The 16,446-nt window shown below is 46.8% G+C and overlaps 1 protein-coding gene across 1 annotated transcript in view; it reads left to right on the forward strand.

Moving 5' to 3' along the window:
- The first annotated feature begins 2,174 nt into the window (after nucleotides 1-2,174).
- The window catches only part of CACNA1I (calcium voltage-gated channel subunit alpha1 I), a 156,796-nt gene continuing 142,524 nt past the window's right edge, over nucleotides 2,175-16,446 (forward strand). The window contains exon 1 of the mRNA XM_061988955.1: nucleotides 2,175-2,455. Within this exon, the coding sequence (XP_061844939.1) occupies nucleotides 2,175-2,455 (281 nt within the window). The remainder of the gene's footprint in view (nucleotides 2,456-16,446) is intronic.

Below are 16,446 nucleotides of genomic sequence, written 5' to 3' on the forward strand. Positions count from 1 at the left end.
CAGTGGAAATATATATTCCAGCCTCCACACCTGAGCTAGTAGTGGTGAGAACTCTGGATTTGTCTCTGGAAGGAAAACTCCTCCATTCCGCTTTGAAGTGGAGAGACTGACTGCATAAAGAGCTCAGAAGTGCCCCATTGCTTGGGTTTCCCCTCTCCCTCTTTTGACACAGTCTCATTGCTTAAGGTAAGAAATATGCTGTGGTCACAGCCTTGGGGCTGGTTTCGGTGGCAGGGCAGGATTTAATCTCAGGAAGCTAAGAAGTATTACTCCAGTAGGGCAGCTGTCATTCAAGGGCTGTATTTAGTTTCAGGACTTCCAAAGGGATTCACCTGACTCTGTGTCTGTATGACCTCTAATAAGTCACTCTGGGCTGCACAAATTGGAGTGATAAACTGCTCGTGATGCGGCCACTACCTGACTTGTGCATGTGTGTTTGACGTGGGCAGAGCTGCATCCCAAAGTCCCAGTTGCATCTGGCAGTGGTGAGATGGAGAAGAGGCCCTGAATGTTTGCTTGGAGGGAAAGCAGAGAAATGCTGATGAGGTTGTTTCTGGCATTCCTTTGCTCAGTTGTATTGTTAATTATCAAGCTTTGCATGTCGCAGTTTGGAATTGTCATGCCCTCTTCAGCGTGGGTGCTCTGAGCACTGTAATAAGTCATCCCCCCCTGGTTGTCCCTGCTAACCTTTCTCTTCTATATTCTTAATGGGAAAGAAGATGGCTCAGCCACTGCATGTTAATAACCTGCAAGGGAGCCAGCTCAGAGCAGGCAGTGGGGAGCTGCTGGGAATAGGGAATGGAAAAGGTGGTACAAGCTGTTGTATGGAGGCTCAGAGTTAAAAGCCTGGTGAAAGAGAAAACAGAAGTGCTGAATAGTGGTAAGGATATGCTCCCACTTTTGTCACAGCCTCCCAAAACTAGTCAGGAGACACAATGCTTGTTTCTTTCCAATAGCTGCAGGCCTTTGGGGTAATGAATTCAGACAGTCTCTGTGCTATCCCCAAAGGGACACTATGTCTGCTTTCTAAACCTCTGCGCTTGCTGCTCTTTGTTCTGACAAATACCAAGACTGGAAGAACAAGCAAAGCTTTGGATCAAAGCTCATGTTTAAACCTGCACTCCAGACACCTGAGCACACCAACAGGGTGAAGGGAGGAAAGCACCCATCGGCCACCATCAGGCCACCGTCGGGCAGCTGTTGGGCAAGCTCTCCTTCCAAAGAACATTGCTGTAATACCCTTCCAAAGCTAGGCCTTGGGGTTTATTATGTACCCCTCGCTTTGAGAAGCCACTTCCACGGTGCTATTTAATGTACAGCATTTGGCTTTGCGATTTTCCAGAAGAGGGTCTCCATTAAATGCACCCAGACAGCAAAGTGATGTTGTGTAGCACAAACACAATGTTCTGCAGTACTTGGGTGCACACCCAGCACGAGACCTGTTCTTCTGCTCTTCCTGTGCTCACTCTCTGACTCTTCTGCTTAGTTGAATAACTTTTGCAACCTGCCTTCATGATGCTTCCACTGCCCTGGCATAGGAGAGCCCCACAAGCTCCAGTAAAGGGTGCTGAATATTTCGTCTGGCTTCTAGCTTGTGTTACAACTCCCTGTATGAATGAATGACTGTTCTGTATGCGTGACATGCATTTGCCAGCGTCAGTCTGAAGGAGCCTGTGTAATGATTAGCGTGCCACAAGGCCAGCCCAATGTACCCCTGGGTAGGAGGGGGCATGCCTGGAGCAGTGGGGCTGAACCTGGAGTTTTCAGGGTATCTGTGTCGTGTCGAGATGGGCCTGCACCACTCCAAAGCGCTGTGCTCCATTAAGGTGCTCAGGCTGGCTCCAAAAGAGTTGGCACTGTCACCTGAGATGGTGTAGCACCACCTCAGGGTGTCTCAGGGGCTACAGGGGCATTTTAAAAGGTTGGTGTTGGAGAGGGCTAGCTAGAGGAGTTTTGGTGGAAAGTGGGACTGTCAGAAAAGAGTTTTGCTTAAAATTGCTTCAGCACAAAGTGCAACCATGGTTTATCATTTGTCAAAGCCATCAGTCCTGCAGCTCTCCCCTGCTCTGAACATGCCGGGAGAACACGGATGTGCTGTGCTCTCGCTGCTGATTCCTCACGGGGCTTTCATTTCTCTCTCTCCTCCTCTCCAGGGGTTCTCGCTTGCGGCTGGCATGGCAGAGTACGTCCCCCAGCCTCCCTCCACCTGGCTCGCAGGCCCACAGCCCCCTCATGTCTCTGCTGCCTGCCCACTGGAGCCCGTGGATCTGGGGGTCTCGGAGCAGCAAACGCCACCGGAACAGCTGCCATCCTCTCCAGAGTTCGGTGAGGATGAGGAAGTGACCTCCCCGCCAGACCCTGATGTCCCCTACCCTGACTTGGCTCCGGTTGTCTTCTTCTGCTTGAAGCAGACCACAAGCCCACGGAACTGGTGCATCAAAATGGTGTGCAACCCATATCCTTTCTGAGCTGCCCCTTCTCCCTCCCCGCCTTTCGCTCCCTCCTGCCTCATCCCTCCCTCTCCCTGCTCTTCCCAGGGCACCAGGCAGGTAAGGAATGACGTTTCCTACGTTTAACAACCTGCTTTGTTCCTCACTTGTGTTTAAACAGAACCTCAGCTGTTTTAGTATGTGATCAAAAGAGGCTGATTATGAAAGAGGGGACTTCAGAGAGAGCTGCTGACAGCCTTAGTCACAAGGAGCTGGGTGAAGGGCAAGGGGAGGGGTGAGGAGAGGTGTTTTAGAGAGGCCTGCTCTTCCCCTTACCAGATCCCTTTTTGCCTCTGCCCTGGGACAGAGAGGGAGTTGCCAGGCCAGGAGCTTGTCAGCAGGCTGCCACAAACAGCAGAGGTTTCTCCTCTCTCTGAGCGTACAGGCTTTAAAGAGAGCTCATCTTGCCCTTGGTGAGGGAACCACCACTCCTGGACCTTGATTGCAAGGATACCTAGGTGACCCCTCTCCTTTCCATCTTACACATGTCACTCTCGTGATGATGTCTTGCCGTGATGTCTGGCCAGGAAAGAATGGGAGAGTCTGTTCTGAGTTTGATGCTGAGCCCCATACACCCTGGGAGAGATCTCTGGAACACGAGCATGTCCTTCCTTTGCATGGGAGGTCAGCAATCACACACCCGTGTCACCGCTCACGCTCAGTGCCTCGATTGCAAGGAGGCCCCTGCAATGCACCAGTGCAAATGATGATCACCTACACAACTCATCAGCACTGAGGCTGCTGGGAAGCAGTGGCCTCTGTGGCTCTTGAGACTGAGGCATTATTAAAATAACGGTTCTTTGGACCACAGGACCCTTCATGGTGGGGAGGAAATGAAGAAGAAGATGAATCATCAGAGAGGTTGGTCTGAAGTTTTACTTGAACATTTTCTGGCCGGAAATCTCAAGTGATGGGGTTTTCCACCTGGAAATATCTTAGTTCCTGGTTAGGTGGGTGTTATCTATAAGGATGCTTGTTATGGTTCTGATGTATTGGCTTCTAAAATTGAATCTGAGTGTCTGGCCACACAGCAGAGACTCACAAAATGTTTCTAAGAGCCTTTTCAACTTTCAAGAGCCAAACCCCGGCTGAAGTCTCGAGGTGCTGTTGGCAATAACAGATGACCTTATGTGGCTGATGAACCTTGAGATATGTTTCAATTTTGAATGTAAGAAAAGGTTTGGGTTTCAGCTCTGAGCTCTTGTCTTAAAGTTCAGAAGCCCTGAAAAAGGCGTTGTAGTCTCAAGCACAGGTTATGACTGAGAGCTTGTCAGAGGGTTAGCTTTTCTGCTTTCCTTGCAAGTGTCTGCTCCTTAAAATTTTAAAACTTCATAGTGAATTATGCATTGCTTTTCAGTCACTGTGTGTCTGCACTCGTTTTTATGTCCTGGGAGTCTTGTCCCAGCATGTGGTGGGCTCAGAGTAAAGCACGAGAGATTTGTGTCTCGATTAAAAGGCTGGATTCAGAGAATAAGAGGAGAGAAATAGCCTGTGTTTGGGATGAAGAATTGCTCTTGAACGAGGGAAGAAAGTTGTGGGGAAGGAAGAGAAGAGCCTGTCCCTATTTATGGCTAAAAAGTCAGAACATTCCCATCAGTTTGGTATGTGGAAGGGTGTTGGCATTAAGGTGTTGGAGCTGTGTTCTTCAAGCTGGGCCCTATATGGCCATTATAGTGTTTAAATGTTGCTTCTGTTCTAACCCTTAGATATGTGTGCTATTTCACTCTGAAAAGGACTTTTTCATAGTAAAAGCTGTGGAAAGAAGGAAAAAGACTTATTCAATCATCTCTTGATGACATGACACCTGGCCACCTGTGATACCAGGCAGGGAGGGGTAATGGTGGGGCTGCCGTAAACCTGCTGAAAGGGTTGTTTCAGGTCTGTGATTTCAGCTCAGCTGTGTGAAGTTAGAAGATTGTTTGAAAAGCAAAGACTGTGGGGGGAGGCTTCAACTCCTTATTTGATGCTCTCTACCTCTTGTGGTCCTCATTTTGAATGTACCATGCAGTAAGTAGTTTCTATAACCCTGAAGGTTTCTTGTAGGTAATGATATCTTGGCATCACGTTTGTTTTTTTAATAGTCATAGAAATGGTACAGTTCCATGGCCTGGTGACAGGTCATTCACTGTGGTCTCATCCCTGGCTGGTAAGCCCCTTTGTAAGGGATGCTTCTATGCAAGTCAAATCGTGTCTTCTAAGAAGTTATGTGCTTGTCTGCTGTTTTTCATCTGTTATATTGAGCTCTTGGGTCTCCAACATACTTGTGCCAAGCAAGGGCAGGCTGAGTCACGGTTGCAGGATGACACCTGGCCTTTCCTGCAGATTCAGCAGAAAATATTGAGTATTAATTAAAAGCCTGTTAATCTTCTCATTGACTTTCTACCAGGCCAGAGCTTTGTGATCATTGTTACGGAAGCACTGTCAATGAGACTTAAAATGGAAGCTCTGATCGTTAAGGACTATGTAGCAATTTTTGTAAGAACAAGGTCATTAACCACCAAATTTCAATTTAGTTAATTGCATTTTACCTACTTAAATCCCCCTCCCCTGAAGATTATTTTTCCTTCCATGAGCAGTCCTGCAATTTTGTTATGTGCTATTAAACAACTGCCATATTCCTTTGCTGCAGTGCAGTAAGAGGAGAAAGAATCACTTACATCCCTGCTTTAAAATCACTTCTGTATGCAAATTAGGGTATAATTTTGTAATGCTGTTATTGCAAAAGTTGTAGACTCTAACTCCCTTCTGAGATAGGGACTGTGTTCCATATGAAACTTGTGGTGCTTGTCCCCAAAGAGAGTATTTACTGTGCTTTTTGCCATTGTGCTGTGTGGTGAAGAGGAGCCTGATGCTTTGAAGTTAGGTGATTACATATTGCTGGGGTAATTTTTACACACAGTATAAACGAATACCTGAGTTGCCCTACCTTATTAGTGATCAGATTGGGTTTTTTTTTTTTTTGATCCTGATTAACCTTGTTAGATACAGGTAATTGCTGAGTATGGAATGCATTGTACACCTGGAGCCTGGCTTGGCTCCTGGTAAGTGTGCCTGTTAGAAAGAGGTCTGGCACGATGCAACACATGAGCAACCCACTAAAGAGTTTGTAGAGGTTGATTTCTGTTTTGATGAACAGGTAGAAGGGTGGGTTGCAGACCATGGTGCTATTGCAGCTACAATGTTAGCACAGTCCATATTTGAGGTATGGTTTGTGAGAGGAGCTGTAAGATTTCTTTTTTTCCTTTTCTGAAACCTCAACTTGATGTCAAAGGACTTCAAATCGAGCTCAGAGGGGGAAAAGGGTGAAAAGTGTGAAAACATGTTTCCAAAACAACCGTGTAGCGTTCATCTTATGAATTTATAAAGTGTTTGTTACTAAATAAAGGGCATGCCACATGGTGCCTTACAAATGGATCCTGATGCACTTTCAAATTATGAGAGGCTTACAACAGAGATGCCTGGATGTCTGCTTCACTGTTTGACTCCTTGGGGTTCCATAAAGACTTCACACTTCATCCATCCCTAGGGTCAAACGCAATAGATTTGGTTTGTCCTTTGAGCCTTTCTTTAAAAGAAACTCTTTCCAGGAGGCCCAGACCTCCCTTTGCTGTTGTATCTATAATATTGACATGACAGGGAGAGTAAGAGTGAAGCGTGCCATTAAAAAAAAAAAAAAAAAATCAATGCTGAAACTGTAGCAGTAATGAGGTGGGCTCTGCAGTTCACCACACTGTCATTTCCCTGCTCTTTGCTATATCCCAGCTTCCTTCCCTCATTTGTGAAGCGTGTTGTCCCTTTGGGCTTCTGTTTTGCTCTCAGGCAGTAAAGTGTTGTGTTTCCAGCTGATTTCAGTGGCGTAGGAGCAGTGGGTCATGTCCCAGTTGTGCAAAAGCTGTGTTTTATAGGGTGTTGAGCAGGGTGACTTCCCAATACCAGCATGACTGCTTGTGTATACTGAGGAGCTGCCCTGTAGCTTGCTAGCTTTAAAGACCCTCCAAGCAGAAGCTTTGCCATCATACCTGTCCCTGGAAGTCCTACGGTGCTTCTGGGGGTACATTTCCTGTAAGGTGTACTGGCAGCTGTATTGGCTTTGACAAGGAAACAGAACCGGCCTTGGACATATTGACGGGGAACTGAGAACCTACAGATTTATTCCCCATCTCTTCTCTGGCTGGTGCCACGTATGAGCCAACTGGGCATAGGATGGCTGTTGCTGGGCAATAATGGTGTTTCATGCTGGCACTGCCCTATGGCAGCAGAGTGGAGAATCAAACACTGGAGAAAACGATGTGTGTGTGGATTGGTAATTGATAGTTCTCGTGGTGACACTGAGCAGGCGACGCCACGGCACGTGGAGACCCTGTGCTGCCAAAACCATCTCTTCAGTAACTCAGTGTGGCTGAAGGGCCAACAAATCTGTTGCTCTTTAAAGAGCTTTGGATGAATAGACGTGTTATGTATTACACCCTGGTCATATAGCAGTCTGGGCAGTCAGTTTTTGTGCGAGTGAAATTCCGTGCAGATTCTGTAGTATGTCGTACTTGTTTCTGTCTTGAGCTGTTTCCTTGTGTGCTGTTAAATCCTGTATGCAGTCTTCATAACAACTGGATGTAGTTAGTTAATAAGTGAATGCCAGCTGCATTTATTGCAAGTTTCGTAATAGTTGATGTTTGTCTTAAGGCCTGAGCTCCTGTAATTGTCTGATGAGGTTTATTTTTCTTGTGTACACTTAGTTGTGTGTGTGTGTATATATATATAAATAGTAGGTAGAAAAGAAGCTTGGAAATGTGACCAGAAGGTGTAGTAATACATCAACAATTGAGCAGCTTATGAATTTTAAGCAGCATTCATCATTCTTGAGGTCCTAGGGAACATGGCTTTCCGCTCCTGGGGTCTGCAGTATCAGCCTTTATGTGCATAGTTGGAAAACTCTAAACGTGTATGTTATTCCTGCTTCTCAATTTTAAAGATGGATCTCTCCTGTCTCTCCCTGCAAATCTAGCTCTGAAGACAGGTTGAAGAGTCTGGCACTTATCTGAGGGCTTGTGATAGCTTTGTATTGTTCTAGGTAACCAGGCAGATGCTGTTGCCGTGCCTTGAGGAATGGATTGATTTTTGCTGATTGCACAGCTCTCCAGCCAACAGATACATCTATATCCCCAAGATCCACCAAGTGCCAGATTTTTTTTTCTGTAAGAGGTTATCTGACCTGTCTGCACTCCACAACATTCAAAATCAAATTTACAGCTACTCCTGTTGCATGGGAAACTGAGCTGTTCCAGTGGACATGCAGTGTCGGTGGCGTCAGTGTTTCCCTGGACATGCGCCGAATGCTTTTCAAGCTTTAGAAGGGGGAAAACCTGCTTTAGGTTCTGATGGGTTTTCTGCCACTCTGCCAGGGGCTCTACTGGTGGAATAAAGTTTGCTATTAGCAAATAAGGGTGGCTTTTAATAAGCCAATTGTCCATAAACTTGATTAACATTTAAAGGCAATGCATTTGCTGGGCCAGCACAGACATCTCCCCAGGACCAATCTAATCTCAACTACTCTCCTCCATTTTTGTGTTAACAACATGCTTTAAAAGCAGACTTTTCCGATGCCTGTGATCTGACCCTTTGTTTCTCTGTTAATTCTCCTCTGGGAAGCTCTCTGGGCTTCACCCTATCTAACTGCACCTGTCTGAAAATCAGACATCTGTAGGTATTTGACAGGTTGCCATCTGTAGCAGGAAATTCAGTACACTTAACCCCTCCCTTCAGAGGGCTTTCTGGAGGTGCCTGTTTCTTCTTTAGTAAAGTGGGAGTTTTGATAGCAGGCTGCAGAGGTTGCTGGCTAGCATCTGGGGCTGCCTTTAGGATATTCATAGAATCACAGAATGGTAGGGGTTGGAAGGGACCTTTAGAGATCATCCAGTCCAACCCCCCTGCAGAAGCAGGTTCACCTAGATCAGGTCACATAGGAACGTGTACAGGTGGGTCTTGAAGACCTGCAAGGAAGGAGCCTCCACACCCTCCCTGGGCAGCCTGCGCCAGGGCTCCCTCACCTCAACAGTGAAATAGTTTTTTCTTATGTTTGAATGGAACTTTTTGTGTTCCAGCTTCATCCCATTACCCCTTGTCCTGTTGCTATGGAGGAAGGCAAAAGGAAAGACAGGGAACAGGTTTAGTTCTGGAAATGGTGCAGTCCGAACATTTTAGTGTTTCCATAATGAAATATTGGGCAATTTTAGTTTCATAGGAGGAAGGGAAGGCACACCACCTCCCTGGACTCTGGATTGGGAAGGAGTAGATCTGTAAATTCCAGTTTCTTTCATGGGATAGAAACCCCATTTCTTGGCTGCGATTGGTAGGCAGAGGCAGGGGAAGCATGGTAGTGCTCAGGACCTGCCCAAGTAGTTGGGAAGGAAGCTGCCTCTGCAAAACTGGTGACAAGGGAGTGCCATTACTGTGGGTCATTTGATGTGCAAGTTTGTGATGGGAAGTTTAGAGGGATCATTTGCACAGTCAGACGCGGTGTAAATAGAATTTAAACTTCTGCTTTGTCATTAGTAGCACACAAGGGATGGATATGTTTGAAGGGGATTTGCATGCTTGTGATCTGTAAGAAATTGGCTGGGTTGTGTGTATGTGAGATGTACGCAATTCCAGGCAAGTAGGCAGACGTAAAGGGATGAGGTCTAAATTTGGCAGGCTTGCAAGCTGGCTCTAAGCACAAATGCTGAGACAGGATATCTTGCTGCCTCCCATCGTTTTAGCTTAGTCTCTGGAGGGTTTTATAGTGAGAAGTCAAAGATCACGGTTTGGAAAGGAAGCAGGGCAACAGCACATGCAAAACCAGAGCTCCAACTGTCTGAGCCTTTTAATGTCCATAAGGCCTAATAAAATTGGGAATAAAGTTGAAAAAAAAATCTTTTTGTATACCTACTGCCTTCATGCAAGGCTCTGAGCATTTCCCTAGTTACTGAAGGGTGGATTCCTATGGTTGGAGGAAGGGCTAACTGCAAAACACTGAGAGGAGACTCTGATTTAGGAGAGAAGCATTTCTTTTATTCGATGTATACGTTGTAGTGCCCCGTTTCCCCAGTACACACCAAAAGCAATGAAAGACCTGCTAATACCCCGTACCTTGATGCTTCAGGAAAATGGGGCTGGGAGTCTTTACTACAAAAGCATTTTGTGAGGTAACTCAATACGGTCTCTGGATTTCTGGCCAATGGATGTAGAAGGTTTGGGGATGCAGGAGGGAGAGAGTAAACATGAAAGTCACATCCTTGTCTGATGTAAATCAATGCTGCTATACCTAGTGAAAATGGACCTATTTGCACCAGCTGTTGCTCTTCAGGCTATGATGGGAGGGTTGGCCTTGTCATTTAGAGTACAGTATTATCCAGTGCAAACACTGTGGTTTGTGCGAGGCTGGGGGATGTACCTGCTAGTATCAGATCAAAGGAGTGGGATGATGTTCTCTGCCCAATGCAGGGATGGAAGCAGTGCTTCCTTTGGGGGACCTCCACATCCCTCCAAAGTGTGTTGCTGAACAGAAACAAGCCCTCCTTCTGGAGCATATTGTGTTTATTCACTGGAATATATTTTGCCTTGGGGACAAGAACCATTTACTCTCTGAAAAATGGTCAGTTTGCCTTTTTCAGCCTTTGTGAACACTGGAGCAAAGCATGTGAGGGAGCCAGAGGGGGCTCTTGAAGAAATGGAAGGAGCAGTAAACATACCCATTTTGAGTGTAGGACCTATAAAATACTCTGACCAGACTACTGATTGCATGTTCTAACATAACAATGTGAATTAAATAATGCAATTAACCACTAACAAATTGACCAGCTGCCTGTTTGAGGACTTGACACTCTTCCCACCTCAGACTATGGGGAAGGGCTTGCAGCCAGTTGAATTTGCTCTGTGATGTGAGTGTGGTACTTGACCGTTCCTCATTTGAAGCAGCTCTCATCAGCAGAGTTGCAGCTCTTCTGCAGCAAATGGCCTGCAGCTGGTCCCAGGATGATTAAGAGGAAAGACTGTGTGAAAAACTTGGCCCATTTCAGACCTATGAAGAAAACAGGAGCAAAGAGTCTGCCAAGTTGTCAGCCTGTAAGTTGGGAAGATCGTTACAGTTCTAGAGAGATTCTGTCCTTGGAGGATGAACACGTAGGAAAGCTGCAGCGTGCTGGAAGAGGAACCAAACTCAAGCTTGCACCTGCTTCTGTGCTTACTTTGCCCCCTGGTTCTGGTTGGCCCAGCACACCTTGGCTAGCCCCTTCCTCGAGTCTCTTGTGCATCCCCATGCCACCACCTCTCTTGTGCTTCACTGCCTGCCATGGAGCAGGGGAGAAGGAGGTCCTATTTGAAGTGTGCTTCTCTGAAATGGGTTTTGCAGCCTCTTGCTAGTGAGAGGTGGGGGGGGACAGTGGGAAGAAGTCTGAGCCATGGTGGGATGTGCTGCCAGGCTGTTTAAAGGGATGGATCTGTTTGACAGGCTTGCCCTGCTCTTGGTTGCTGCTGCTCCTTGGGCCATGGGTTTGCACTGTGCTGTGCTGCCTCATCAAGGAGCAGATGCTGTTGCCTCCCCTCCCTAGATGAGTGCACTGGGCTCCACTGCAGGCATCATTTCAGAAGAAGCTTCAGAGGTGGCAACAGGCTAGCTAAAAGGGAATGGTGTTTGTTCTGGCTGCAGAGGACAGCAAAGTTGTGACCAGCAGCTAGGGAAGGAGGCTGAGACAAGCAGGGAGGGCAGGTAAGGGTGCAGCTGGACTTGTGAAAAAAGAGATGAAGCGGGATTATGAAGATGTAAGACAGCAACTGATGGGGACTGATAAGCAGAGGCTATCTAGGGTGGGAACAGCTACTCTAACACCATGCTGCAAATCCCTGCTGAGCTTGGTGGGTGTCTCAACAAATCCTTGTAATCAATGGTATCAAAGGAGTCCGAAAGATCTGAGAGAATCAGCGTGAGTGCTTGATCTTTATTGACTGCCATCAAGGACTGGTGAAGTGAATAAGGAGGTGGTGTGACAGCAGTGTGATGCTCCTGCTAGAAGACTCACACAGGCATTTGGAGGGGTTGACTGGTCTGGGGACTGGAGCTTGAGTGCAGTGCTGTGGTTGGAACAATTTTTACCTGCCCAGGCCTTACTCCAAGGTCAGCTGGTGGGGATGGGGAGCTTAGCTCGGCCTTCCTGCCTGAAGGATCCCCATCCCTGACTCCCCTTTCTCCAGCTTTCTCCCCTTCTATGGTATCAGTACAGATCAGGAGAGAGGAGGGCCTCCCTTGGGCAGGGTGGGGGATGCAGAGAGCTGTGATGTGGGTGACCATCTGTCCCCTGAGACAATAATGCCATTTACACTGCAACTCATCCAGGAGGAAAGAGATATCTGTCCTCACTAATGATGCAAAACCACTCTTTTACTTATCCTTCCTTCCTTTAGTTTCTTTCCCCTGGTCTCCCCTCATCATCACTTACTGTCCTCGAGTCTATAAAAGCTGCTATTCCTCCCCCTCCCTCAGCCCCTGCAACTCCTCCAGCAACCCCTCCCGTGACTAGCTACCCTGTCTCTCCCCTCTCCTTTCTCCATCTGTGGCAGTCTGTCATTTTTCCCTCTCCATTTTTTTTCCCCCTTCCCTTGCTGTCATTCCTGGGTTTCGCTGCTAGCAGCCTGTCTGCATTGATTGCTGCTGCCCTTGAATGAGCTCTTTCTGTAAAGTACCTTTCTTAGCCAGTATCACAGGCAACAGGCTTCCTGGCAGGAATGGTCAGGAGCTAAAGGAAGAATCTGAAAGCAGGATTTAAACAGAGGATATAACTCATTGGCTTAGTTAGAAAAGGGGAGATGGCCAGGGCTCTGCAGACATGCAAGAGCTTACGTGTAAAAACAGCAGATTTCCCTGCTCTGAGAAGGGAAATGCTACACGGTGAGGTGGGATTGCTGTTTCCTCATCCTCACGTGCTGCTTCCATTTACATCTAGAGCACTTTATTTCCAGTCTAGGTCAACAGCTATCCTCCCATGCCCCCCAGCATGCAAGTGGCATCCCTCACATCCCCATCCCAAGCTGTCAGTGTGCAGTAGTTCTGTGCTTATCGCAGGATGTCAAGGTCCAAGGATGCATCTACTCTGAAAGCAGGAGCAGGGTATTAGTAGGTGAACATCCCCTGGGCTAGCTTGGATGAGACTGCCTGTTGGAACAGCTGGTCCCAGACCTCTCTGGCAGGTAGCTGGCTCTCTGCTAATCCCTGCTCACCAGAGCTGACACTTGTGGGCAGATGCAAACAGATACGAGCTCAGCGTGCTGGCTGGGAGCTGTGTGGCTGCAGTCTCCTGGCCCTGTGCCCCAGCCTGGAAGGTGGGCAAGGTGCTTGAGGGTTTTCTTCCAAAAGTTGAACCAACACTGCTGCCTCAGCCTTGTTCCTGACCCTCAAACCTTTGTGAGAGCTGTTTCATCTTTAATAACTCAGCTTTGTTTATCGCTGCCTCCCCAGGGCAGCATAAATGCGGAAATACCACAAGGGCTTTTGGGTTGCTTGTAGCTTGAAGTAACTGGATGTCTTGAGAGGCAGAGTGAACCAAATGTACCTCTTGTGGGATTTCAGCTCTTTAAGAGTCACGGATGAGAAGGGCTAACATCAGTACAAATTCATCCAGGAGAAAGCTGCTGAATCCAGTGCTCATAATGCTAGCTAAGAGATTTGCCTCAACAGGCAAGAAGGGAAGGAACGGGAAGAAAACACATGGTAAAATATTAACCTCCCTATTGAAACAGGCCATTTGTAACAAACAACAGCTGTCCTGTTTTGTGTGGAAGAGGCAGGAGCTGCAATATTTGAAGGTGGAGAAATGTTTTCATCCATGCAGAGGTTGATAGTCTCTCAAGTCAGAGATCCAAAATCTCCGCTCGCTTTCCAAACCCTGCTTATTGTTTGGGAGCCCAGTAAAACACCGTGATGGTGTACATAGCAAATCTGCTTTGCTTCATCATTCACACACCTCCACAAGGATGTTTCCTACATGTACCTGTATCCTGCATCTTGCTTCTCAGCCAAGAACTTGGCACTCAAGTGAGGTAATAAGTCCCTCTATGAATACAGTGTCCTTATTTTCTCCAAAATGTGCTACAGATCCTTCGCCAGCCAGCTAGCAGGCATTGTTAGCAAGCCGTTATCAATAATTAAGATAAAACATGTTCAAGAGAAGTATGCTTTGTGATGCATTACAACTTCTATGTCGTTGGTTTTGCTTGCATATTTACCAACCCGTGATGTAATATTTGCTTTGGCTCGATCTCCTGGCTTCACAGGTGAATCTGGGAGGCTCTGCTTTGTCCGTACGTGAGATTCAGGCCAGTCCTTGAAAGTGTTTGTGTCATAATTGAATTGTATTAAAAAAGACACTCCCATAGAAGTGCAACAGTAATAATGTATTGCCTTCGGTCCTGCCTGATGTTCAATGCTGCTAGCCAACTGTGATATTTCTTAAGGATGATATTTTTTTACCTCAAGGCATTTTTTTGCTGCTTTTTTCTTTCCCTATGGTTCCTTTTCGATTCACTTCCTCGATGGAGCAGGATTCTTCCCTGCTTTGGAGTTTGCTTCTCTTTTCTCCATACTTGTTGACCTGCTGTTTAGCAGCCTCTGTACTTGTAACTACTCGTGTTTTCCTGTCTGAAGCCCTCTTTGGAAACAGGATTTTAGTGACTGGAGAAGGCACTAGATGGTAACCCACTTGTTTTATACAGGAAAAGCCTTTGGAGGCAGGAGAATTGTCACTGTTTCCTGGCAGCATTTTGTTCATCCCATGCTACAGCCTCATAGTTTTCATTATAGATTGGCCACGTTGTCTTTCCTTATAGGTGAACTTCTGATAGTACATGGTTTCTTCCTTGCTGGGTGCTGAGTAATGTTTTTGCTTCGTCAAGTGCAAGGTCCTGCACGTGGGTTGGGGCAATTCCAAGCACAAATACAGACTGAATGATGAGTGAATTGGGGACAGCTGTGAGAAGGACTTGGTAGATGAAAAACTCAGTGTGAGCCAGCAAAGTGTGTTTGCAGCCCAGAAAGCCATGTTCTGGGCTGCATTAAAAGAAAAATGGTCAGCAGGTTGTGAGAGGTGATTCTGCCCTTCTACCATGCTCTTGTGAGACCCCACTTGGAGTAGTGTGTTCGGCTCTAGGACCCCCAATGTAAGAAAGATGTGGACCTATTAGAATGAGTCCAGAGAAGGGCCATGAAGAGAATCAGATGGCTGTAGCACCTCTCCTGTGAGGACAGGCTGTGAGAGTTGTGGTTGTTAGGCACGGGGAAGAGAAGGCTCCAGGGAAACCTTATAGTAGCCTTCCAGTACCTAAAAGGGGCCTACAAGGGACTTTTTACAGGGGAATGTAGTGATAGCACAAGGAGTAATGGCTCCAAAGTGAAAGAGGGAAGATTTAGATTAGATGTTGGGAAAGAAGTTCTTCACCATTAGAATTCTTCACCCTTCCCTGGCAGTGTTCAAGGCCAGGTTGGATGGGGCATGGAGCAACCTGGTCTAGTGGAAGGTATCCTGGCTCATGGTAGGGAGGTTGAAAGTAGGTCATCTTTTAGATCCCTTCCAACCCAGGCCATTCTATGATTCTAACATCTCTGAAGTCACATGGTTCATGTGAGGGCCATGCACACAAATGGATCCAAAGAAATGGAAGACTTAGTTTTCACTGTTATGTGAAGTGGTAAATGTCATTTTCAAAAGCTGTCCAGCTTTTCTTATTGTAACATTCTTTTTATCCCTTAATGAAATCTTAATTTGAGGACTGGAGAGACAAGGACCAGGCAAAAAGCCTGGAAAGATACTGGAATAGGGGACTAAGCAGCCCAGGAGGAATCTCAAGTGCTGGAAAAGACCTCAAAAGATCATTTAATCCAACCCCCCTGCCAGAGCAAGACCACCTAGGTCACACAGGAATTCAGCCAGGTTGGTTTTTAATGTCTCCAGAGAAGGAGACTTGACAACCTGTCTGGACAGCCTGTTCTAGTGCTCTGTCATCTTCTCAGTGAAGAAAGAATACTCTCCTTGTATTTCTTTTGGAACCTCTTATACCCATTGCCCTTTGTCCTGTTATTGGACATAGAATCATATAATGGTAGGGGTCGGAAGGGACCTTTAGAGATCATGCAGTCCAACCCCCCTGCAGAAGCAGGTTCACCTAGATCAGGTCACATAGGAACATGTCCAGGCGGGTCTTGAAGACCTCCAAGGAAGGAGACTCCACAACCCAAATCATTGAGACATCATTGAGAACAGCCTGGCTTCATCCTGACACCCACCCTTTGTGTATGGCCAGGCAGCCAACACAGGGCTGAGGTGAAAAGCTTGTTGGCCAGATATCTGCTCAGCAGAGAGGAGGGACTTAGGGAGTGATGGCATGAATGAGCAACCTGTAGAAAGGAGTGGGTGGGCTGGGCAAGGCTAATGGAGGGGCAGGTAACCAGAAGCGAGGGAGATGGTGACCTTGATGAGAAGAAGCTGTCTGAGAAGGCAAAGGCTAGGACAGTGAGCCTAAGTGGAGGCAGGCTGGCAGGACTGTAGGGCTCAGTCTGCAGCGAGAAGGGGTGGAATCCAAACATCCCATATGGAGTTGGTGGGGTGAAGTAATCTCCCTGTCTCAGAGCCTGCATGCTTTGCATTTCTGCTTATTTCTGTTTCCCTGCTGTCAGCAGACTTCTGTAAGGTCCAGTGGCTAAATCCCTGTCTTCACCAAATGCCATTCCTCCCTGTGAAAAAAACACATGAACGTGCAAGGAAAGATTGTCTTGTAAAGGCAGCGTGGAGAGGGAGAAACTGAGGTTCCACATTCATCTTTAATTCTGTCTTAATTTCTTAGACTGAGTCATATCAAAACAGTCTCTCCTGAGCATATTCCAAGCACATTTTCTTTTTTTTCCATGGCAGCTGCTAATCTGTCCCCATTTGGATGG

This window comes from Colius striatus, chromosome 1 (genome assembly GCF_028858725.1).
Source record: "Colius striatus isolate bColStr4 chromosome 1, bColStr4.1.hap1, whole genome shotgun sequence".
Lineage (NCBI taxonomy): Eukaryota > Metazoa > Chordata > Aves > Coliiformes > Coliidae > Colius > Colius striatus.